The sequence below is a fragment of the Eptatretus burgeri genome, chromosome 9, assembly GCF_056783735.1.
Source record: "Eptatretus burgeri isolate ZD-2024b chromosome 9, Ebu_testis_v1, whole genome shotgun sequence".
Taxonomy (NCBI): Eukaryota; Metazoa; Chordata; class Myxini; order Myxiniformes; family Myxinidae; genus Eptatretus; species Eptatretus burgeri.
Genome location: NC_140969.1, coordinates 105,242,519 through 105,267,916, shown reverse-complemented (window position 1 = coordinate 105,267,916; position 25,398 = coordinate 105,242,519). Strand labels below are relative to the sequence as shown.

The 25,398-nt window shown below is 43.4% G+C and overlaps 1 protein-coding gene across 6 annotated transcripts; it reads left to right on the top strand.

Moving 5' to 3' along the window:
* The first annotated feature begins 440 nt into the window (after window positions 1-440).
* Window positions 441-24,673, top strand: LOC147020835 (long-chain-fatty-acid--CoA ligase ACSBG2-like). Of its 6 annotated transcripts, none has more exons than XM_085896498.1 (14): window positions 442-577; window positions 9,537-9,615; window positions 10,893-11,119; window positions 11,224-11,312; window positions 11,467-11,587; window positions 11,821-11,901; window positions 11,988-12,137; window positions 13,566-13,739; window positions 14,375-14,556; window positions 14,681-14,914; window positions 15,403-15,623; window positions 15,757-15,896; window positions 23,164-23,410; window positions 24,325-24,673. In XM_085896498.1, the coding sequence occupies exons 2-14, from the start codon at window positions 9,561-9,563 to the stop codon at window positions 24,423-24,425; spliced, it is 2,022 nt and encodes a 673-aa protein (XP_085752624.1). In that variant the 5' UTR covers window positions 442-577; window positions 9,537-9,560; the 3' UTR covers window positions 24,426-24,673. The 6 variants fall into 6 exon arrangements, with proteins under 6 accessions (XP_085752629.1, XP_085752624.1, XP_085752628.1 ...); XM_085896502.1 differs by having other exon boundaries at window positions 443-577; window positions 15,406-15,623; XM_085896501.1 differs by lacking the exon at window positions 442-577 and adding an exon at window positions 922-943.
* The last annotated feature ends 725 nt before the right edge of the window (window positions 24,674-25,398 follow it).

Below are 25,398 nucleotides of genomic sequence, written 5' to 3'. Positions count from 1 at the left end.
TCCTCATTTCCCACAAAAATGACATCATTAAGAGTTTTCCTTGAGAAAATCCGCTTCTTTCAAAACTCTTACCTGCAAAATTATTATATATATATATATATATATATATATATATATATATATATATATATATATATATATATATATACTCCATGACGTCATCATTTCGGACACTCCCATCGACCTCATACAGTCAGAGGTGTGTTCAGTGACCCTGACCGTTCCGCTTGGAGCGCTCGCCAAGCGGCTCGACTCCGGACCCCCACGGAACGGCTGGCTTGGCAAGCGCTAGCGAGCTGCTCGGTAACTGAGCACAGGCCTGATGTTGGACGAGCCGTGATTGGTTGATTGGCTCCTCGTGGATGAACCGATTTTACGGTTTAACAAATTCCCACGGGGCCCCTGACCGAGCATACCACCAGGTAATTACAATGCGCTGCACCTGAACCTGCACAATCACCATCACGTGATTCTTCCTTTATTGCTGCAGGTGAGAGGTCCCTCCGGGTCGGTGACGTTCTTGTCCTTTCGTGGTGGAACTTGTGACCGAGGGTCTGTTCGTTGAGTCGTGTTGGAGGTAAATTTAGTAAATTCTTTAACGAGTTTAACTTGGTCCACGTGCTCTTCTTCAATGAAGGTGTATCCCTAACTTGAGGTGCTGTTTACCTGTAACTTTGTACCAACGCGATTTTGAGTCTCTTGGACCAAGTGTGGGTTTTATTTTATTTATTTATTTATTTATTTATTTATTTATTTAATTAAAGTTGATCTTGATGCTTTTGTAACATTCTCTGATCTCGGTAATGTTCTTGGTGCTGCTGCTGTTTTGTTTGTTTTTTTTTTTTCTCCTTTTTTGAGATTGTGCAGTATTTATTATTTATTTATTCTCGGACTTGGATCTTTGACACCATTTTGTGGGATGTGAAGATTGTTGGTTTGACAGGTGAGTTTACCTGGTTCTGTTTTCGTGGTTTAACTCATCCCCCCTCATCGGGCTCCATTGTAATTTTTTTGTTTGTTTTTGTATACCTTGTCGAGGCTCGTTTGGGGGCGAACACAGCAAAGGGGGGGGGGGGCAGGAGATGAAGGACAAAACTGTGGGGAACAAACATTAGGAGATCTGTGGAAGGGAGATGGATGGGGTGGAGTCCATCGTGTGTACTCCGTGTTCATTACAGGGACTTTCAGGAAGGAAAGCAGGGAATTTTTAGGAGGTGGGTTAACGGGGAAGAAAAGATCGTGGTTTTGGATGGGGAGTATAAGAGGTGGTAGTGAACAGCTGTTTTGAATTCCTGGAGGGAAGAATGGGAATGAATAGAGTGAGGGAGTTTATTCCAAAGGTGGGGGAAAAAGTGAAGGTGAGCAGTGAATTGTGATTTTGGTAGTTTCACCAGAAGGGGGTTGTTTGCAGAGATATGGGGGGGGGGTAAGACCGGGGAAGAGACCACCGACCAGCCTGTGGTGAGTGTGAGAGGCCCAAAGACTCAGCCTCATCGCGGGAGATGCCAATGATCCGAAATGCCTTTGTTTCCACAACATGAGGCAGGAGCACCAGCCCAGAGGGGAGAGCAGTACTCCATCAGGCTGCGGACAAAAGCTTTGTAAGTTGTCAGGAGCTCAGGTGGGCCGAGGAAGGACTTTGCACGATGGAGGATTCCCAGTCGGCGACTGGCTTTGGAGGCGAGGTTTGAAATGTGACTTTCCCAGGAAACGTCATGGCAGATAGTGAGACCCAGAAGATTGAAAGAAAACTTCTTCTGGAGGATTGTTGAGAAAGTATATGGGGGGGGGGGGTGGTTATAAATGGTCCTTTCAGAGAGACTTTGTCCCGATTGAAAGACATGTTCCACTTGATGGACCAGTTTGTGATTTTTTTTTTTATTTTTTATTTTTTATTTTTTTTTTTTAATCCAGATCTGCAGAAAGCATAATTGGTGGAAACTTTATTTATTTGGAAATTAAAATTCCTCTCTAATATTGCCAAAGTTGTAAAATTCTGAAAGGGGATCGGCTCTGAGTTTGGTTTGGTTCTCGTGCTCCGCATCAATGGTCGTGTGTTTGTGTTTTTAGTGTTAAATGTGGTAATTGTGTGTTGTAAAGTGTTCTCTGTTTTGTGTAAATATTTCTTTTCTAATTGGCTTTTTCATAGAGAGAGAGAGTGTCCGTCTATGACAGCGAGACGTCCCTTCCACCACTTTCCCTGTGTGAAGTCATTTCTTCTGTGAGTAATTGGGGCGTAACCCCCCTCACCCTCCCCCTCCACTTAGTCTGAGAGCACTATGTGAACGACCTGACACGGTCATGAAATGCTCCATGACCTGGAGGGTAAGGAAGGGTCGACTATCACTGGGGAGGGGGGGGGGGTGGATGTGACTAAATCTCCTGTGGTGAATTTACTCCATTTTAAATCTCTCCCTTCCAAAAGTGAGGATGTGGGTGGAACCTTCCCCCACCCCCTCTTAAAATATCGACGTGTGGGGTGTGTTTGGTATCTCCATGTATAGGTTTCAGAAGGGTGTGTGTGTGTGTGTGTGTGTGTGTGTGTGTGTGTGTGTGTGTGTGTGTGTGTGTGTGTGTGTGTGTGTGTGTGTGTGTGTGTGTGTGTGTGTCGTGGCCCAATACATGGTGATGGGTGGTTAACACCACCACCAGCCGCGGACGGTTGAACTTTTCCTTTGGAGACCTACAGCCGAAACTCTGAGATTGAGCACTGCACCAGGATGGCACAAGGGGGGTTTATACTCGAACCCCACGACAAATTCATAGATAGAGCTTCTTAAAATGAACACGTTTAATGAAAATAGACAAATATTTACAAGGGGCAATAACAAATGTAATCGTAAATACATGAGGGAAATTAAACTCCAAGTGGAGGTGCCTCCACACACGGACTTTAATACAGCCAAAGGGAAACAAAATAAAAAAAAAAAACCGCTGAACTTTACTCTGGTACTTAGCTTGGCCCAGAGATGGTCTTTGTGGAACTTGAAATCGAGGTGCTTCGATTTGCACGTGTAGGTGTGTGCAAAATGGGGTCAAGCAGTTATCTCGCATCAGGCAATTTGTGAGCGGTATTCAACACCAAGGCTCGGAGACACCGTGCAGCTGCTTCGTGCATCGATCGTCCTCACCGACCTGCTATTTGGCATTCACAAGGCTCGGGGTCCGTTCCTCATGACCCAACCAAGAGCCAAAGGTCAGAGTCTTGCTTCACCATGTGAGCCAAATCTCCTCGACACGAATACACGAATCGTGCTGTCCTCTTCGTGCATCAAGGGAAAGCCAGCTGTAAAGCTCTGTTCTTGCAGGCCATCCAACTACATTCTCTCTTGACTGCTTGCGTCCTGCACTCGTGCCTTCCTCTCACTGACCTTGTGCGTGCGCTCTCTCTCGATCCCTCAACTCTGTCGCCGAACCCCCGATTCCTCCGCCAGGTCGTGGCTTGCTCGCAAAAAAACCGTGGGAATTTGGGTCTCTGCCCGCTCTGTTAACTGCTGCCGTCATGCCCATCAATTGGCCTCTGCGGCGTGACTTCACCCGCCGTCACCCTTTGAAGCAGGGCATCTGCCTGCTCGGAACTTTTGCTTGTTATCATGGTTTTGGTTATAAAAACATTGGGAAAAGTCTTGGGGGGGGGGGGGGTGGTCAATTACATGCTGGAGGAACTTATTCTTGATCCTTAGCTTAATAACACTGCATCACACCCCCTCCCCCCCCCCCACTCTTCCCGTTTGGTGATGCATAACACTTCGGCTCAGTTACCCGACTTTATTAAATCGAGATGTCTCCTACACGTGACTGGACAACTCTATTTAATCTTTAATTCCTCCATCTACCCCCACAAGCGTGTGTGCGTACGTGTATATGATTTATCGACACACTCCAAAATTGATCACTTGGTGTTTTACATCACACTTGAGTGGTTGGCCCAGCAAGTTAGGTGTACAATGTCCCAGGAAGCCTCACTTTGTGGGGGGGGGGGGGGGAAAGAATTTGTTTTTGAACTTTTAAAATATTTATTTAATTTTTAACCACAAAAACCTTGCGGTGGTGTGGTCCTTCCACCCAGAGCGACTCAGAGGGTGGGAGTGCCAATGCTAGTTGGTCGTAAAACGATCTTTGGACCTTTTTCAGCATTTATTTATATTTCTCATATTGGGCCACAGGCTTGTCGTGCACTCTGCACACCCTATTGGGTAAGTTTGGCTTTTATTATTTGTTTTTATTTTACTATTTTGAACTTTCACCTCCCAAAATGGCAAATGTTTATTTATGACCGTTCTTGTGTCAAGTTTGCCTTGCTTTTCAGGCCGTGTTTGTAAATGATCGATACCAATTGTTAGTGTCTCCTCCATAACTCCAAAACTATAACACCGAGTAACCTGAAACTTTGCATGCAGACGAACAAAACTCCAAGGAAGTGCACGACTGGAAAAAAGAAAAACTCCCCTTTAAAAAATAATTGATGGCCTTATTTAATTATATCCTTGATCAGGCGCATCCTCGGTCACTGCTCTCTGTTTTTAAGGTGTATCCATGGTAACCTCACTGGGGTCTGAAGCTGACATGTTGTTTTTTGGTCTGCTCAACCAGGGTTTGACATGGAACAGACCATAACTATTTCTTAATAGTTTTATATCTATTTTTTTTCCCCTCCACTTTCCTCCCTCCTATCGAATGCCTGTTCATCATAGCTACGAATCGCTGGTTACGTCGCAATGCTTATAAATGGCCAGACGTCGGCGTTTGTTGCTTTATTTCATTTCTGCACGTGATCGCCCCGAGTATCTCTCAAACGAAGCAGAATTACAAAATTTAACCTCGAGAATTGAACTTGCAAGAAGTTCCGACTCCTAGAAAAGTGTTCGTTTGTCCAATTCGGGCGTCTCCGGGAGGTGCATGTTTGATGTGTGGCGAATCGTGTGCCAAATAAGCCGTTTATCAACTGTTTTGTTTGCTTAAGCTGCTTGGTGAGCGCTCCAAGCTGCTTGGTGGTTCGTTTTGATAAAAGTATCCGTGCTCTCAATGGAACATCGATTACAGATGTTTGTTTCCGCCTGTTTGCCCCTGCGGTGTCGTGTGGTTGGTGCCTCAGGAGGCGTCTGCTGAAAGTGCAATTTTATTTTTACAGGATATAGTTTTGTTTTTTACCTTTTTTGTGCGATTTAATATAAACTCCCCCTACTTTGACATCGATACATATATCAAAACGATAAGGTTTTTGGCTGTGAAGGCAGAGAGCAGAGATTGACATTTTGTGTGTTCCTTGATGTGTGTGTGTGTGTGTATATATATATATATATATATATATATATATATATATATATATATATATATATATATATATATATATATATATATATATAATATTTTTTAAATTCCTTTCAAAGAACTCTGTTTGAAGGTAAATCTTTGTGTTTGTCATTGATCGGTATCTTCATGTGGACTCGGTTTCCACCTTCATTTTGGTAAGAGGTCACGATTCATGGATCAAGCTGTGAAGTTTTCTGTTCTTAAAGTTTTGTGCCGAGGGTTCTCTTCAGGATCGTCACTGAGCACCGGACAGCTTCCCACTGCAGTTTGTTTGTCGTAATATTCCCAGGGATGGTTTTTAGCATCTCTGTGAGGTTCTTCGTCATCATTCCCGTAGCTCCAACTCTCACTGGTACAACCTTGGCATTCTTCAGCCTTTAGGATCTTTTCACTTCATTCTTGAGGTCTTTGTATTTGGTCATTTTCTTGGTTCTTTTTTCATTTAGTCCAAAATCACTAAACACCTCAATAAGCAATGCCCTTTTATTATTATTATTTTTTTTTTGTGTGTTTGGTCATTAAGCATAACATATTCTCTTTGGTAACGCCACCTGCACACTTCAGCTGTTTTATTTTTAAATATATATTTTAAACACACATAGTATATCGCAATATTTGGTGAGGTGTTGATCTCTCCACCTTCCTTCCCCTCCCTTCCTGCTCTCCCTCCCCCCTCCCTTCATCCTCTTTGCCTCCCCTCTCCCTATGTCTGGTCTGTCTGTCCCTGCCAGCAAAGTGACTGGTTGTATTTGCTAGTATATAATGTAGTGCATCTTGTTTGTTGAACTAGCCAGGGTGCAGACTTGTGATTATTTGATTACGTTGATTGGTGTCGTGCAGGGGGTGGTAACCCAACCAAGAACCGCAATGCATGAAAACGTCTTGTTTCAATCCTTGAACCAGAACTGCATTTTGTGGAGCGCACACCTCCGCCACACCTTACGGTTTACATTTTGTATCCCCTGAAGGGTCTTCCCTGGAACCAGACCTAAACCAAAATCTAATCTGCTTGTTTCTGTCACCAACTTTGTAATCCATCCCTAACTTTTTGAGATCTTGCCATATAATTCTCTCAATGGTGAAGAATTGCCTTGATTTAATTGGGGAAAAAAACCCATCCTTGTCTTGTTACACACCGAACCTGTCCAAGTTTTGTCTGATTCCGTCCATCACTTGCATATCCTGCTCCCAGACCAAGAGATGGGGATGAAAATGCAACTGGACTGATCAGGGGTTGTACATGACGTATCTGTTTTGGCGGGGGTGGGGGTTTCCGGAGCATCGGTGTCATGTGGGTGGATGGTGCCACAGTGGAATGATGCAATCAGACAATAGTGTCCATTATGAAATTCCATTTGACACTGGAAAAGGTCGAGGAGCATTCTGGGAGAATGAGGATTGACTACTTTTATCCCTATTTTGTTGGTCGAATGGCTTTCATTTGGAACAATTATGATTCATTGAACGTTTCATAATTGTCTTGTTCGTCCCAAGATTGGTCACTAAATAAATAATTCCCCATACCACCGAAGGTGGACAGAGGTTTTGTTCACCTGCTTTCTGAGCAGGGCATCTCTTGTGGCCTGACTTCGACAATCGGTGGATAGTTTGGGTGTGATGAGGATTAATTTATTCAATTTTGGTGAAGATCCAGTTTCAGCCATTTTTTTTTTTCCCTGCTGAGCAGGGGTTATCTTTTTGTGGGCTCCATGCAATGATGGCTCCCTTCTTGAGGCAATGTTTTATGGCCGGATGCTCTTCCTGATGCCAACCCTGGTCGCGCCTTACGACACACAGGGATATGGTACACCGATAAAAACCGGGGCATTCACCGGGACCAGTACACCGGTACTCGTTTTGCCGACCTCGGAAAGATGACAGGCTGAGTCAACCCCACTGGTGTTAATTTGATGGTCAGGACCCTCGGATCCCAAGCCGCCACCTTGACCACCAAGCCAACACCAGGCCAGTTACTATAATCTTTTAAAATGATTCTTCCCCATTGAGGTGGGACAAAACGATGTACGGTATAGCATGACGTACCAAGCCGTTGTGGCCGCATTGTGACGAACGAGCTGATTGGATCTTGATTCAGGTCTGGATGCAGATCGGTGGGATACCAAACGTAAACTGTCCAGCCTGATGGAGGTGCACGCTGTCCTAGTTTTGGAGAGGTTTCATCGTTGAGGGGTGGGGATATGTTGGCATCGCCAATTTTTATTGGGGGAGGAAGGGGTGGTGTTTGACGGTCATGTATGACCCCCCTAACAGGACAGACGCCCATTGATTTGTAATGCAATAAATGTTTACTGATGTTCACAATAATTTATTTTTTTTTTCTTGCATATTCTGTTCCCACTTTACACAATTTTCCTGGAAGGTCTCTGTTCTACTGTCTCCTTCAATACTCTCGGATGTTTATCCTAAGACGCCGAATCGGATTGTTTATTTGTAGTCTGTTCAGGAACCTGGATTAGACTGCTTCAAGGTAAGTGTGCCACCTATAACGCACACACACACTTAATGTAAATAATTATACATCTTGAGAATTTATCTTGTCTGTCGGCGTGATCGCCAAAACGATGTGCACCACAAAAATTCACAACATTTATAAATTTAAACACTCTGATCATCATGCATGGTTTCACTTTGTTTGCTTGTTCTCCAAATGTGATGTCACGCGCCCATGTTTGGATACAAGGGGTTCATTATTTATTCTCGCTCGTCTGCTCGCCGAGGATCGTGGAGTCTCAGACTCTTTACAAGAGGGTTCAAATTCCAAATTGGCTGTGACGGCTGAAATAACCTCCTGGTAGACAATGCACGGAGCACAACGCGCAACTCTTGCTCGTGGAATTTGCCGGTAATCGGATGTATTTTCCTGTTTATTGTTGCCAAAGTTGGAGTTTAATTTTTTTTTCTTTTCATAACGCGTATTTTTGAGAAAAAGGGGCTTTGATCGATTGGAGTTGAGCCGCACCCAAGTCCTTTGGAGGATAATGTGACTGACTGCAACCACAGGTTGCGAATAGCCGGTGTCGTCCAACATCTGGTCCATCATATTTATCCTGAAAATTGTTCTTGGACCGTCGGAGGTCCAAGTGGTGCCTGTTGTAGCTGATCTGACCATGTTTGACTTGTCCAAGCTGATCCACCATGGATATTTTGCTCCTGACGGAGTGGATGGACGCCCTGAATCGCAAGCAAAGGGTTGTGGCCATTTCTCAAGTGATCTTTGGCCTTTGTCGCTGTCTGGCATAAAGCTTTATTTTCCACATTTTATTTCGGTCAACTTCATAGAGTGGTGGTCCGATTTCCTCGATGTAGAACTCGACCAAGGCACAACCTTGGGGACCCATCTTGTGACCTTTTTAATTCTTAAAGGCCAACTTTGTCTGATTCGGTGCATCACTTGGTGAAGGACAGTTACCGTTGAATCTCTTGTCAGACGTGTACAAGATGAGCTGTTACTCGGTCGCGATGTTCAATACTGGCAAGTCCTAAGCTATCGTACAGATTTTCCTTGTTTGTTCCCCTCCAGGCCATTGTTCCCCTATTTTTTTTGTTATTTTTATTATTTATTTATTATTTTTGTTTTATTTTAAATTTCTTCCTTGTGTATGTTCCTCTAAACTTGCTGCACTTTCTTAGTTGGTTCCTCCTATACCTGTTTATCATTTCTATTTGCAAAAATCAGATTTCCCCCCCCAAGTATATTGGTCGGTTAATTTTTATTTTTAAATTGTTATTCTCTTTCAATTGCTGACAGGTCACAATTCTAAACCGATCGTGAAACTTCAAGTTGTCGAGGTCGTCTCAACTGAGGCCGATTGTTTTTTTATTTTTATTTTTTGAGGTCAAAGGTCATCTTGACAAAATCGTTAATTTACTTCCTATTTGGAAGTTGCACAGTCAATCACAACTGAATTAGGAAAGAAACTATTTGAGGTGAAAAGGTCAAACTTAAAATCATCAATTTTCATCCGATTGACCTGACCTTTGATTAAGATTGTCACTTTTAATCTTAACAATGGACAATTGTATCCATAGCAACCTTTGGAGGTGGGGGTGGATTTTGCGAGTATCGTGCTCTGCATGATGACGTTGTATGTACATGTATTTATTTTGTGGGTTTGTGATTGCTGTGGAAATTTGCTTTCCTATGATTGATGTAATTTTGATACTTTTTTCATCTTTCACCCCCCCCCCCACCACTTTCCCAGGATTAAATATACAAGTTCCTTGTCATGAGTGTGAATGAACCTGTGGATGATTTTCATATGGATAACGACCAGCAATCCGGTATGTCTGCAGCTTAACCAATGCTAGTAAGCTCTGCTGTATCATGTACCTCTTTTGTTCCAAGTTAGCGTCTCGTAAGAAATTGTTTTTAATATTTTTTTGGGAGAAATAAAAACCTGAAAGGGGGTGGTTATCGTCATGTCAGTTGGGCAGAAATTCACCGAATTTGGTCGTGATCACCACATGGCAAGAACGTGCAAACCCCTGGGGGGAGGGGGGTATGAACAAAGGGTCAAATGCAGTTGTGGGAAACTTTAAAAAAATTTAAATAGAAATTAATTTTTTTTATTTTAAATAAATGAAACTTTTCAAATGCAATCAACATTGGGGATGCATGAAATATGTAATGACCTTTTTTGGATTTGACCTCTGGTCCCAAGGGGGTGGAGGTTGGTCATTCCTGGTGAAACTTTTTTGCCATTTTTTTTTTTTTAATGTGAATTTGCAGTGGCATGCCATTGACTTCACTCGAGTTTAATTTTTACCTGTCCCACTTAAGGGGTCTTTATTTATTTTCTCCCTGTCCATCTCAAATGTGTGGACTTGGCTGGTTTGGGTATGAGACGACGAGCCAATTGGGTTTTGGTTCAGGTCGTCAGATGGGGAAGCCTATCGGTGGGACACAAAATGTAAACTGTCGGTTGGTGGAGGTGTGCAATCTACCAAGTGCTGTTTTAGTTTTATTTACATTCTTTGTTTTGCTCTTTTGACGTGATTTCACTTTTTAACATTATTTTTATTGGTTGTGTTAATGTTTGTTCAAGTTGCTCATTGTGCCGTTTTTATTATTTACTTTTGCTTCCCCAACACGGCATGCATAGTTGTCATTGTTAAACGTGTCCAGGTTGTGAACCCAACCTTGGTTTTTAAAGTAGCATTTAGCAGATCTTTTGAACAATGATCAAATTGTGTATCTTGAGTAGGAGAGCTTAAAGAGCCCATGTTGTGTTTGAAATGTGAAATGTTTCGTGTACACTGTACAAGGCAGAATGAGGTTTTAAGAGCTGGGTGGAGATGGACCAGAGGCAATAAAATAAATAAATATTCCTGCCTCAAGGTCCATCTCCACCCAGCTCTTAAAACCTCATTCTGCCAGGTACAGTGTGTACGCCCAATAAGATTGAGGGTAAGCTCTTTTTGGCAATGCAGGAGGCAAGTTTATAAAATGTTTATACATCGAGGGCATTGGAATTGAGGAATCTCGTGGGAAGATTTACTCTCGTTTGCTTCGATGTGAGGAAGGAATCTTTATTAATTTTTTTTTTTTTTTCCTGTAGATTTGCCCTTGTGGACTTCTGCACCAGATGGAGCGGTTAAGTTGCGCATGGAGGAAAGTGGGCCCCTATCTTTAACACCTATAACTATTCATGAACTGCTTCAGCAAGCTGTCGATGCCCACGGAGAAAGGACTGCCCTTGCTTGGTTGGAAAATGTTACCTGGGAGAATTTCTCATTTCGGCAATACCAGCAGGAATGCAGGAAAGCGGCGAAGAGCTTCCTAAAGGTTGGAATACTTGGTTTGACCCTCTATCCAGCTCTTATTGATTTTAGATGTCGGAGTTGACCGGTTCTGTTGAACCACCTTGTGCCCTCTCGCCCTCCGAACAGCTCGGGCTTGAACGCTATCACGGTGTTGGCATTTTGGGATTTAATTCGCCCGAGTGGTTCATCACAGCCATTGGAACCATTATGGCCGGGTGAGATTCGGGGCATGCATGTTTGTTAAATTGAGATGGACTCCAGAATATCTGTCGTCCGACTGAAATGTCTTCATTTATTTATTTATTTATTTTAAAATGCATGTAATGCTTGTAACGGTTTGGGTCACTACGAGGGATTTTTCTCTTCCAGAGGTTTTGCTGTTGGGATCTACACAACCAATTCTCCAGAGGCTTGCTTGTACATCGTTAAAGACTGCAAAGCCAATGTGGTGGTCGTGGAGAATGACAAGCAGTTGAAGAAGATTCTCCAGGTGATTGTCATTTGAGTCTCGTTCCCGAGCATTGACGACGGTGATTGGTAGAGTGCACCTGCACATGATCAAATGAAGACTTGTCTGTTTTCAAACACGACTCTGATGAAATGTTTATTTATTTTTCTAAACAGAGCACCTCTCTTTTTGTCCTGAGCTTGATGGATTTGATTTTGATAAGAATTGCATTTGTGCCGACTAATTTAATTGTTTTTCCAATTTTTTTTTTTCAGATAAAGGATGAACTCCCACATCTCAAAGCGATTGTTCAATACAAGGACGAGTTGAAAGTTCAGGAACCAATTGTGTACACGGTACGTCAAAAGCCAACATTGTTTCCATGGTAATGTGGAATTCGTTAATGTAAATCGATTTTAATATTTTTCGTTTGTTTTTGCAGTGGAAAGATTTTGTGAATCTCGGTGCAGATGTGCCTGATTTGGAGCTTGATGACATCATTTCTTCCCAGAAGGCCAATCATTGCTGCTCGCTCATCTACACTTCTGGGACGACAGGGACCCCAAAAGGGGTCATGCTTAGTCATGATAATGTAGGTGTGCTCCTGTTTTCAGGAAATTAAATCTTGATGTTTGAAAAAACAAAATTAGAATAACATCGGTTATTTTATTTTATTTTTTTTTCTGCGTCAAGTGATGTCGTGCAGAATCCTTGAATGTTTAACGTCTCATCACCTCCATCCTGTTTGCTTTTGTTAAAATGATCTCTGGTTCTTGGAGCCGGTACGTAACATTGAATGAAGACTCGTCAAACCTTTTTAATATGAATTGTAGGATTCCAGACAAATACACAAGATATCTCAACCTGGGTTCTCTATATCCTGATCCCAGGGATTCGCGTGGGTACTCCTTTAAAAATTAAAAAATAAAAATTCTTCTCTGACCCCCCCACCCCCCCTCCCCCATTTCAGGTTTATGGAAGACCAGAAGGGGAATTTATTTTAACCTAAATTTCCTGCTTGTAAAAGTAATTTTAGGAATGTGATCCACTCTTGACAAGGGTGTGAAATGTACCGTTTGAAGGAGGTTACCACTCTGGTGGTTACTTGTTTCCCTTTGTTTGCACGGCATGGACATAGGGCAGGAGAGCCAGCCCTAAGGGGAGAGCAGTACTCCAAGCTGTAGGTGGATGGGAAGTGAAGTGTGCCAAGGGAAGACTGTCTCGGCGGCATGTGGCCGGCCCTCGAGGGATCATGTCTGAGTGACCCAAGAGTTTGTTTGAGATGGTGGAGAGGAGAGGCTGCTGTCTGAAGGCTGAGGGATATTCCAGTAGAAAGAGATTGAGGTTTTTTCCAGTGTCAGATCATTGAGTATTACGAATAGCATGGGGGGGGGGGAGGCTAGAACATGATGTATCTACCCTCGGAGATGGTGACAGGTGGTGGCTTGTGGTTTTATAAGTTATGAATTGTGAGGAAATGTTTAAAACCTCTAGTAAGGTGCATCATGGTTGGGAGTGGGGTGATACTCTAAAGTTGTCCTGATTAACCTTGGGAGCTCAGGGTCGCGTCTCCTAACAAATGTCTCTCTTGCTTTTTTATAAAGAAATCTGCTTTTCCAGTCTGCTCACGTCTTGTGTTCCATGTTGTAACTCGCTCCCCGAGTAAGGTGCGTGCGTGCGTGCGCAGAGCTTGTACTAGCTCTGGACTAGTTAAGTTGCTCACGGAGTGAATGGAACTGCGTCTTCTGGGAATTCTGTAGATTTCTCCAGGAATGGATGGTTTAATTTGATGTTGTAATGATCTGAGCTGTCTTGTAGCATGCGTGCCTACATTTGTACATCAAAAAAAAAAAAGAGGAGCTGTTCTCCATTTCTTGGAAATTTTGAATTTCCAAAAAACAAAACCCGATTGAATGCCCCTGGTGGTTTGGGCCACGTTGTTGATCTCCAAACCGTTCCCGTGTCCCCCAAATTCGCTCTCTTGATGCGTGCTCGAGTTTGCTTTGACTTGTTCTTGCAGTTAACATGGACTGCAGAGATGGTTTGTAAGACCACAGGATTGAGACAAACTGAAGAGCAGGAGATCGTTGTGAGTTACCTGCCCCTGAGCCACATTGCAGCTCAGATGATCGACGTGTGGATCACGATGAAAGTCGGTGCCGTGGTATATTTTGCTCAGCCCGATGCGCTGAAGGTGAGCTGTCGAGGTTAGATTGGCAGTTCTTGGTGCCAATCGGATTGGCCGTATTTGAATATTTGACGTTTGTGGTTGGACCAAGCTTGCACGGTTTGCAGTGTTTTTTTTTTTTACATGACATGGAGGATCTTTGACCAAATGTGAATAATCACGGATTGTTTGTATGTATCCGTTCATATGCAACACAAGGCTGTGGGGTAGCATCATTGGCTGAGGGCACGGCTGTGCCGCAGATGCAGTGCCCTCTGCTGCTTTTGGCAGGAATTTTTGAATTTGTTCAGGATGCCGGGGATGGCTCACCTACTCTTCACGGAAGACACCGTGGTATCTTTAACGTTCACCAACAAATGCTGCCAGACGGGACGCCAAGTGTAACATCCATCCAAGAGGGATGTTGAAACACCGGGATGACGGTTTACAGCTGCGTCAGGATTCGAACCCAGGCGAATGTGCCCATACAAAATGATGGAAATTGTCGTGATGAGTATAATGATGAAATGGGGGTGACCTTGACTTCTTGGACTGGCAGTAGTATGTATGTATGTAGGTTTGAAGGATAACTTTGAGAGGATGTTTTCACACCAATTTGCTTATCAGTTTGTCAATTACCTTGCAACCTGCATATTCTGCAGGGGTCTTTGGTCACAACCATGAGGGAGGTTCGCCCCACCGGATTCATGGGTGTTCCCCGTGTCTGGGAGAAGATGATGGAGAGGATGAAAGCTGTCGGAGAGCAATCTGGTGTCGTGATACGGCTGATGTCTGCATGGGCCCGAAATTTAGGACTTCAGGCGAATCTGAGTGCAATGGATGGGTACGAGTGGCGGGGCCAGGGGAGTTTAGCATGTGAAATGCTCCATCTCGGATGTTCAAATCGGTAACGGTGGATTTTTTTTTTCTTTGGCCGTTCAACGTGTATGATTGTGGGCATTTTGCAGAAAGCCCTACACACCATGGGGTTGGACGTTGGCGAGCTCACTGGTGTTCCGCAAGGTGCGTGAGGCACTTGGCTTGGACCGCTGTTCACGCTGCTTCACAGGAGCCGCTCCCATTACACGAGACACATTGGAGTTCTTCCTGAGCCTGAACATTCCTGTGTACGAGCTTTATGGAATGAGTGAGAGTTCTGGGCCTCATGCTGTCTCCATTGACAAAGCTTGCAAGATGGCAAGGTTGGATTTTATTTATTTATTTATTTATGTTGCACTTGTTCACTTTTAAATGCTTGTGGTGCTGAGGAATGAATGTACCCAATCATGGACTCGCAGAGGTGTCATTCGTTGTCGTCATGCATTTCCCTGTGATGTCTCGCAACGGTTAACGAGGAAAGGCCCGAGTTGGGTACAGGTGTTGTCGTCACCTTTGTTCTTTCCTTCAATATCATGAGTGAGTGTGTGATTGAGAATGAGCCATGTGAAGTTGTTTTGAAGGATTTGTAGTCATGGGATGTTTCCTGCAATGTTGGGGAGATGTGCTGTTACCAGGGTAAGGAAGTGTTTGAGTTGATAAGATGTCATGGTTTTTAAAAATGGTCTACATTATTAATTTAAAGTAGCGCAGCTTCACATCTCTCATCTCTGCATTAATGGAGTCCAACTCTCTTAACACCTTGCTTGCCTATTGGTAACACCTGCACACACACACCTGCCTGATGCATCAGCAGCTGTGGAAGAGAGATGATTGGCTGCAGCACCAAAATTGAAAATTGTGACGGAGAGGGCAATGGAGAAGTCTGCTTTTGGGGCCGCCATGTCTTCATGGGCTACCTGAACATGGAGAAAATGACCCAGGAGTCGTTGGATACAGATGGATGGTTGCACTCTGGCGACATCGGCAGACATGATGACCAAGGCTTCTTGTACATCACTGGCCGTTTAAAGGGTGAGTCCATAAACTCAGGAGGAAGTCTGAGTTTTGTTTTGACTTGGAATTTGGCATTTTTTTATTTATTTCTACTTCCTGTTTGGTTTTTTTTGGTTTTGTTTTTCATTCTTGTATTTTATTTTTTTGGCAGAAATTATCATCACAGCAGGTGGGGAGAACATTCCTCCTATTCCTCTTGAAGATGCAGTGAAGGAGGAACTTTCATTTGTGAGCAATGCGATGCTGGTCGGCGATAGGTGCAAGTTTCTATCCATGCTTCTCACACCAAAGGCAAGCTCCCAGTCCATTGGTTTGAGCAATAAGAACTTGCAGACTTAGCCCAGTATGAGTTCTGTGTTTAAATCTCGGCAATTATTGGGTAAATGAACTCTAAGCTGCCATTCTGAACTCGTCCATTTGCCTTTGCTTGCTCCTGTTTTATTATATTTTTTGCTCCCCTGCTGCTGGACAGATGTGTTAAAATTTTATTCTTTGTAAATATGAGGCCTCGTATGCCTCGTGTGGTTGTGCACTCTCCTGCCTTTTAAAAAAAAATTGATTATATATAATTTTTTTTTATTGTTTACGTTCGGGTGGTGGGCTTTGGATCCTCGGGCCCTGAGTTCAAATCGCGCTCAGCTGTTGATTTAATACCAGGTGGGGTTGACTCTGCCTGTTATCCTTCTGAGGTCTGGAAAATGAATGCAGCATGCTGGTGTAATGTGTCGGAGTGGCGACCCATCCAGGATTGCACCCAATAGCCAAGGAGACAGCTGAAGCAGCACCAACGTTCTGCACAGAGCATGGTCCCAAAATTTTAAATTTATGGACTAACTCGTTGTGCGGCACAGGGTTTATTTATTCCTAAGCTTTGACATCACGAGATATGCCTCTGCCCACATGACATCATAATACGTACATGTACCAAGTTTGATTAAAAATCCCTGAACCCAGATGCAAAATATTGTTGTAGCTTCCCGCCCGTCGGCATGCGGGCGACCGCTCTCGCCCACCGAACGGACAAACGTAGTCGCAGCTTTCGGAGCAACGCCAAAATCCAGCTACGGGTGTATCTTTAATCACACCGAAAATCAGCCAGCTATTCTGTCTGCGCGCAACGGTCCAATCGCTGAATTGTCGATTTACCGAATTATGTGCGCAGACAAATGCCGGGGATTTACACCTCGAGGGGACCTGCTTGGAAACGAGCTGCGAGGCAGCTCACTCCGTTTGCGATTTGCAGAGCAGTGTATATCGCCAAGCCCCGCCGGATCTGATTCTCTTTTCGGTTATTAACAACCAGCTATATTCCGAACTTGATGGCAGTTCAATTGAGGGAAAGGACGCAATGAATGGGTCAACATTCACACAAGGACATTTATTACACACACGACACGTATGCAATTGGGTGAGGAAAACAAAAGAAATGCATTTACGCAAGGCAAGGAAAAGCAATGCAATCAAGCAGTGGGGGTGGGGGGTAGGACGTGAGTAAAAAAGCTTACAGCTGATGTCTATAGTTATTATGTACAGTCACTTATGCAGTTTTACTTATGGGACTGGCACCACGAACACGCACACAAAAACCCAGAAAAGGAAAGAAAGAGGACGTGACAATTTTTGTGAATTCTTGGGCTCCGTCCTCGATCCGACCTTCCCCAAGAGAGCTCCTTCGCACACGACCCAGAGAGCGCCCACAACCAACGACCCAATCCACGCCTCCAGAGACTGCGAGAGCGAGCGCGATTCAGCGAGCGCGCACGATGCAGAGCCTAGAGATTTTCCTTTCAGCGCCTCCTTTTTATCAGAGCCCCGCCTCCCACCCTTCTTCCAGAAGGAGTCGTTTTCCCGCCCAATCGGCGACGTTCCCTCGCTGCTCCGCCATATTCGTCTTTGTCCTTGTGCCTTTTGGAGGGTCGAATCCACCACGTTGGCTGGTGGGGATGTCATCCGTTGGGTTGGGTGGGGGGGGGAAGGGGTGCTGTCGTCCGTTCTCCCTCGACGAATGCCAGGCTTCTCGCAACTGTGCCAAGGTGGAAACGCGGCGGTGGTTGTCATGGTGGTGTGGCTGGCTTTTTGTGATGGTGTGGTTGGGCGGTTGTGGAGAAGGTAGCTGGTTGTTGAGATGCAGTTGGTGGTTGTGGCGGTTGGTCCAAAATAAAGATAGCAAAAGAAACACTACCTCAAAGATCACAGCCCATTAGACCTTGGTGGGGAAATCTATCTGAACACAGACTTATCGACATAACTGATCTCTGGGATACCTGAATGGTGTTCTGTGAATTTCCACAACCGTAATAATATTAAATGATTGTGGCTGACCGGGTTGAAATTTAAAACTTGTATTTCCCATGACCTCTCGATCACAATTGTGATGCTTCATGTCGACTGAAGCAAGCTGAAGATGATTTAAGATTTTCATTCAAACCAACATGGCTGCCAGACCATATGACTTATTATTCATGAACACTGATATCCCCAAGGCTTGAACGTGTGCGTGATGTTTCCCCTCGATCTGTCATGCTGTTCTGGAGAAGATGACGTTTAAAGTTTTGTGCGTAAATTCAATATGGCACCAAACCATGTGACTTGTGATGTCATTGTCAATCGACCATTCCACAAAGGGAGTCGCACTTGTGGTGAAAATTCAGATAAGCAGTTGCAGAGAATTTGCATGGACGTACGCACAGACAACCCGAAAACATAGCGGAGGCATGAAAAACTGTAGTGGTGGTGGTGGTGGTGGTGGTGCAAACTGATCTGTCTCCCTCTTGCCTTAAAAATTAACGGTTGGAAATTCACCAAACTTGGTCATTATAATGACATGGTGCAAGAGCAGACTTTTTTGTGTTCCAGCTCCCTCGGATAGGGCCAAAAAGTCAGACCAAAAAATACAATTGTTGGTGTTGAATACTCAATTCCTCTTGCATATTTGAACCATTTTATACATATGAAAATGGTGCCCCAGAGGAGATCAAATAACACCAGCAAGCAACTCGTACTTTCTCTGTTCCACACCACGTACAGTCAAGTTCTTCCACACCGATCTCGACAAACCATTTCTGTATGGACCTCGCTTTGTGCATGGGGACATTTCTGCTGAAACGGGAAAGGGCCTTCCCCAAACTGTTGCCACTAAGTTGGAAGCACAGAATCTTCTGGAATGTCATTGTATGTTGCAGCATTAAGCTTTCCCTTCACTGGAACTTAGGGGCCAAGTCTGAAATATATATATATATGTATATATATATATATATATATATATATATATATATATATATATATATATATATATATATATATATATATATATATATATATATATATATATATATATAGATGTGTTCAATGTGCTGACGTCGCTTCCAGAGATGACCTGGTGGTGGCTTAGCGGTTCGGGTGGTGGCTTAGGATCTGAGAGTCCTGAGTTCAAGCCCTGTTGGCTGCTGAATTGACACCAGGGGGCTGACTCAGCCTGTCATCCTTCTGAGGTTGGTGAAATGAGTTCCATTGTTGCAGCCAAAAGGCTGCACATGAAGGGAAGGGGTATTGATGGATTTATTGAAAATCTTGAGTTGGTGTGGCACAGGCATGATGGACCGAATGGCCTCCTCCTGTGCCTCATTTCCTTGTAAAAACCAGGAAAAACAGCCTGAGACCATTATTCATCCTCCACCAAACTTTACAGTTGGAGCTATGCATTCAGGCAGGTTGTGTTCTGGCATCCATCAAACCCAGATTTGTCCGTTGGATTGCCGAATGGTGAAGCGTGTTTCATCACTCCAGAGAACGTGTTTCCACTGCTCTAGAGTCCAATGGTGTTGAGGTGTGCACCACTCCAGCCGATGCTTGGCATTGCGCGTGGTGATCTTAGGCTTGTGTGTGGCTGCTCGGCCATGGAAAAGCATTTCGTGAAGCTCTCGACGAGCAGTGTTTGTGCTGACGCTGCTTCCAGAGTCGGTTTGGAACTCGGTTGTGAGTGTTGCAACCGATGACATGATTTTTCCATGCAATACACTTCAGCACTCGGCGGTCCCGTTCTGTGAGCTTGTGTGACTTGCCATTTCATGGCTGAGCTGTTTTCTCCTCGACGTTTCCTCTTCACAATAACAGCACTTACAGTTGACCGGGGCAGCTCCAGCAGGGTATAAATTTGATGAACTGACTTGTTGGAAAGGTGGCATCCTATGACGGTTTCACGTTGAATGTCAGCTCTTCAGTGTGGCCCATTCTACGACCAATGTTTGTCTATGGAGATTGTATGGCTGTGCTTTATTTTATACACCTGCCAGCAATAGGTGTGGCTGAAATGTTTGAATCCACTAATTGGAAGGGGTCTGCATACTTGTGTGATATGTACGTACAGTATGAATCCCTTGAAAACCTAAATAGAATAATAGATTCTATTCTTCTGAATAAAGATTGAAGATTATTTGGAGGTCAATCTGTTTTTGGGAAGGGGAGTGTTTTACTTATGTCCCACCTTCACAACCTCAAAATAAGAGTTCCAAAGGGAAGTACGGCAGATGATGATATAAACTATCACGTTCAACTTTTCAATCAATTGAGAACCAATCAGGTGAACCAGCAACATTCAACAGAAGGAATTTTAAGAACTCGATAAATTTCCATCCCATGTTAACAAGCGCTAATACCTATCGGTAAGAATGCAATTGGAATTCAGTAACTACAAAGTTCCATGCAGAAGAGTACAAGTCGTGGTGAATGCTTAATCAGATCAGTTACACAAATTTTGATGCAGTTTCAAGTACTTCAACTCTTGGCAAAGGCAACTTTACATTCACGTGTTGATGCACCCCCCCGGCCCCCCTTTTACCAGGATTTGTGCCGAGCGTGCAGATCTGCGAACCTTTTGCTCTGTGGATGAAACTAATCTGAACATGAATGGTTGTGCAGAAACAAATTTTGCATATTGGCAGTCAGCTATGGGTGTTGAGCGTGCGAGTCGTGCAGTATGGATCTCACCACGTCTCGAGCTGAACCATGAGGTGGAGGGGATGACTATCTTGGCAAGTGCTGTCAGCACTTGGTTTGCACAAATTCGTCAGCGCTTTGTGCGTGCCTGTCCCCAAATTATCAGAATCATGTCTTTGACACAAAAGTTAACATTTACAATCGTATAGGATTTACTTGTCCTTCAATGTCCTCTTTACTGTATTGGAAGGTCACCAGTCTGACAAGTGTTAAAATGGAAATTTATTATTTAAAATATATATGATGTAGTAATCATGTTGTATTTGAATACTTTTCCCATTGAAGGGTGAAAATGATATTGTGCTATATCCTAAACATTTGTTGGTTTATCAATTGAGTTTAATTGGCAACATTTTAATCTTTTTCTCACCCTTAAACTCATTATGCTAATTTTGGTGAAATTTGCATCCTTTTAAACTTAATTTTTCTTTCAATGATATATATATATATATATATATATATATATATATATATATATATATATATATATATATATATATATATATATATATATATATATATATACACACACACACAGCTCTGGAAAAAATTAAGAAACCACTGCAAAATGATCAGTTTTTCTGGTTTTACTATTTATAGATATGTGTTTGAGTAAAATGAACATTTTTGTTTTATTCTATAAACTACTGACAACGTTTCTCCCAAATTCCGAATAAAAATATTGTCATTTAGAGCATTCATTAGCAGAAAATGACAACTGGTCAAAATAACAGATTCAGTGTTTTCAGACCTCAAATAATACAAACAAAAGTTCATATTCATTTTTAAACAACACAATACTAATGTTTTAACTTAGGAAGAGTTCAGAAATCAATATTTTGTGGAATAACCCTGATTTTCAATCACAGCTTTCATGCGTCTTGGCATGCTCCCCACCAGTCTTTCACATTGCTGTTGGGTGACTTTATGCCACCTCCTGGCACAAAAATTCAAGCAGCTCGGCTTTGTTTGATGGCTTGTGACCATCCGTCTTCCTCTTGATCACATTCTAGAGGTTTTCAATGGGGTTCAGGTCTGGAGATTGGGCTGGCCATGACAGGGTCTTGATCTGATGGTCCTCCATCCACACCTTGATTGACCTGGCTGTGTGGCATGGAGCATTGTCCTGCTGGAAAAACCAATCCTCAGATTTGGGGACATTGTCAGAGCAGAAGGAAGCAAGTGTTCTTCCAGGACAACCTTGTACGTGGCTTGATTCATGAGTCCTTCACAAAGACAAATCTGCCCGATTCCAGCCTTGCTGAAGCACCCCCAGATCATCACCGATCCTCCACCAAATTTCACAGTGGGTGTGAGACACTGTGGTTTGTAGGCCTCTCCAGGTCTCCATCTAACCATTAGACGACCAGGTGTTGGGCAAAGCTGAAAATTGGACTCATCAAAGAAGATGACCTTACTCCAGTCCTCTACGGTCCAATCCTTATGGTCTTTTGCAAACCTCAGCCTGGCTCTTTGCTTCTCATTGATGAAGGGCTTTTTTCTAGCTTTGCACGACTCCAGCCCTGCCCCGAGGAGCCCGTTTCGAACCGTCCTCACCGTGCACTTCACCCCAGCTGCCGTGTGCCATTCTTTTTGTAGGTCACTTGATATCATCCTACGGTTGTTGAGTGACATTCAAATGAGTTGGCGGTCATCCCGGTCAGTGGAAAGTCGTTTTCGCCCTCTGCCAGTCTGTAGCTTTGTTGTCCCCAATGTCTGCTGCTTGACCTTGTTCCTATGAACCGCCATCTTTGAAATTTTAAGGATGGAAGCAACGTGACGCTCAATGTATCCCTCTGCCAGTAAAGCCAGAATTGAACCCTTTTCTTTTCAACTCTTATGGCATGGTCAATAGTTATTTTTTTTGATTCCAATTACTTTTGAGGTACGACTAGCACTGTTTTTGTCATCCAGCTGGTCTAATTGCAAGAGGATAGTGATGACCACATCAGTGGTTTTTATACTTTTCCTTGTTAAATAAGATTCGGTTCAGGTGATCACCGAAGTAGAACGAGGTGTGCCTGTGTTGGAATTCAAGATGCTGGAATGGAATGGCTGCCAGACACGCAGAGATGGCAATTTAAAAATTTTTTTTTTGGAGTGGTCTCTTTTTTTTTTTTTTTTTTTTTTTCCAGAGCTCTAATATATATGTATTTCATTCAACAATGGGAGACACATGGAATATATATTTAATTTTTTTTTCAAAGGGTCAAAAGAAGTATTATGAAACTTGAATTAGATACTGGGTTATTCATGGTGTAACTCTTTGCCATCCAACTTTGCTCAAGGTGGGAAATGTGGGGATTTGTAGTGGCATGCCCTTCACTTTTCTCCCGTTTGGAGACAACTTTCCTGAAAACCAGTATAATTTATTGGGTTCCTGAATTTCATCACTTGCACGTACTGAGATCGATAAAATGTGTGAATATTATGTGAATCGTTGGCATCCTTGGACAGTTCAGTCTTGAATTGTTTCTGTACATCTGTTCACGTATTCATGTAGCTTCATGTTTTGAAATGCCAGTAGGTTTGAAATCTCTACCCCCCCCCTTTTTCCCCTCAGTGCAAACTGTCCTCCGAGTCTGGGGAGCCTTTGGATGAGTTGAGTTCAGATGCCCTCCGGTTCTGTCAGGAAGTTGGCAGCAGTTCAACGAGGCCTTCTCAGATCGCTTGGGGTCGTGACCAAGCGGTAAATTTTGCCATCAGTCGGGGGATTGGTCAAGTGAATGAACGTTGCACTTCCCATGCGCAGCGAATCCAGAAGTGGGCTGTGTTGGAAAAGGACTTCACGACTGTTGGAGGAGAACTTGGTAAGATGCTTTCGTCATTGTTTTTATGCATTTTGCTCCAAGGTGTGTTTTCAGATGATTTGGGTGTACATGTGGAGTAAAAATTTAGTTCTGGTTAAGTTTTCCTTGATCACAGCAACAACGGAGAAAATTATTCAAACGAACATTTATCAAAAAATAAAACCATTTCGTGGTGAAGTTGGCGTGTTTGACAAATGAGGACATTGAAATGTTTTAACATTTTAAAATCGCAATGCTGGTAATGGCAGTTGCACCAAAAACAAATGCAAGAATGGGGCAGCTGGCAACACGTCCATCGGGCTCGAGACCAATGAATGATGACGTCCATCGATTTCTCAAAAGGTGAGCACAGTACAAGCCATTTGATCAAATAGCTACTCCAACTGTCATCCCTGGAGAAGCTTCCAGAGGGATTTGCCATTGTTGGTGCGAAGCAGCTTCCGATGATGGACGACGCAAGATGGTCCATTTTAAATCCACACCCAAGAATGTCCCTAACGTGCTCTGGATTTGAATAGGGACTCCTAAGTTTGACAGGGCATTGTTGCGATGGCATCGTTTAACTGCACAAGAACAATGGGCTTTGGCATTGTTATCCTTGAATACAGGTCTTGAGATGTGGGTGGTTGTTAAAATGCAGTCGAAAAGGTCCCTGTGGTACATGTCACCCGTCGTACCACCGAGAATGATTTATTCAATTGTACACTTTCTCATCTCCACAACCCACACTTATTTAAATGTAAAAGCTACGTCCCATTTTCAGGTAGTCTGACGACTTGCGTCCTCGTTTTAATATGGGCAGTCTACTCTGTTGGGTGTGCTCGAGTTTCAAACGCTATGCTTTGCTGTTTGATTTATATCAAAGTTGATTTGGTCGTGCCGGAATGTTTTAAATATGCCGTTGTCTTTTTCAGGCCCGACAATGAAGCTGAAACGACCTGTTGTACTGAAGATGTATCGAGAAGTTGTCGATAAATTTTATGCCGAAGCAATTGCTACGAGCACCCCAAAATAGTTTCTATGCTTCAAACGTTGGTCTTTTCTCTCCCCCCCCTCCCTCTTTCTCTCCCCTCTGTTTTCACGTTGACACCTGGGATTTGTGAAGGTGACATTTTGTTGCTCTACTTTCTGATCAATTCGGGTGTTGATGTCGCAGCAGCCCATTTGGGGAGTTTACAAGTGCATTTGAAGCTTGTTTGAGGATTTTTTTTTTTTTTTTCTGATTGAGGTTTGAACAAATAAAATCTGATTCATGGACTTGCATTAATTTCTGGAATAGATGGACTCTTGCTTACCATTGCATTCGCTTTGAGAATTTAATTTTATTTTCTGTTTTTGTTTCCTTTGATCATTACATTGGTGCAAACTCAGATGCAAAATACTGACTGTTTTGTTGTCCTGGTTTCCGTCGTTGGTTTGTTTGACGGGATGGAAGAAGCTCGCAAAACGTGCCTGAAAACAAAATGGTGGAATTTGATGCACAGTGATTGCTTGGCTTGCACTGTTTTCGTACTGCACACATTCTAACCCTGCTGAGACGAGTAACGAATCTTTTGTTGAGCCAACCCTCTGAGAATGGGGTGGTCAGTTGTACTGTTCTTGCAAATGTTGTTGATGCCTCTTGGGCCTGTTTCCACCAGTAAATAAGCGACCGTAGACCCCCCCCCATGTTTTTTCAGAGGGAATTTCCCTTTATTCCCATTGGTGTAAGCATGAGTGGCCAATCACTCGTAAATTGGGGAAGGGGGGGGCAGTGCAAGGGTTGGATACACCAGAAAACAATTTCCTTCCTGAAAGTCCGTTGTTCCATCTTGTGTACCCCGTCCCTCTCCCTTCCACCGATCTCCTAATGTCTCTGTTCCCCACTATTTTGTGCTTCCCTCTCGTCTCCTGCTCCCCCTTGTTATACGTTGTTAGCTCTTTTTATATGAGCCTCGACAATATATAAACACATCGAGTCGAAGCACTTTTGGTACAAAGTTTATTTT

What these genes read in the sequence shown, in the direction of transcription:
- LOC147020835 (XM_085896498.1), top strand. Translation starts at nt 9,561, where the DNA reads ATGAGTGTGAATGAACCTGTGGATGATTTTCATATGGATAACGACCAG. An exon ending in ATTGGAACCATTATGGCCGG is followed by an intron (nt 11,313 to 11,466) that starts GTGAGATTCGGG and finishes TTTCTCTTCCAG; the next exon opens with AGGTTTTGCTGTTGGGATCT. An exon ending in CTCAGCCCGATGCGCTGAAG is followed by an intron (nt 13,740 to 14,374) that starts GTGAGCTGTCGA and finishes CATATTCTGCAG; the next exon opens with GGGTCTTTGGTCACAACCAT.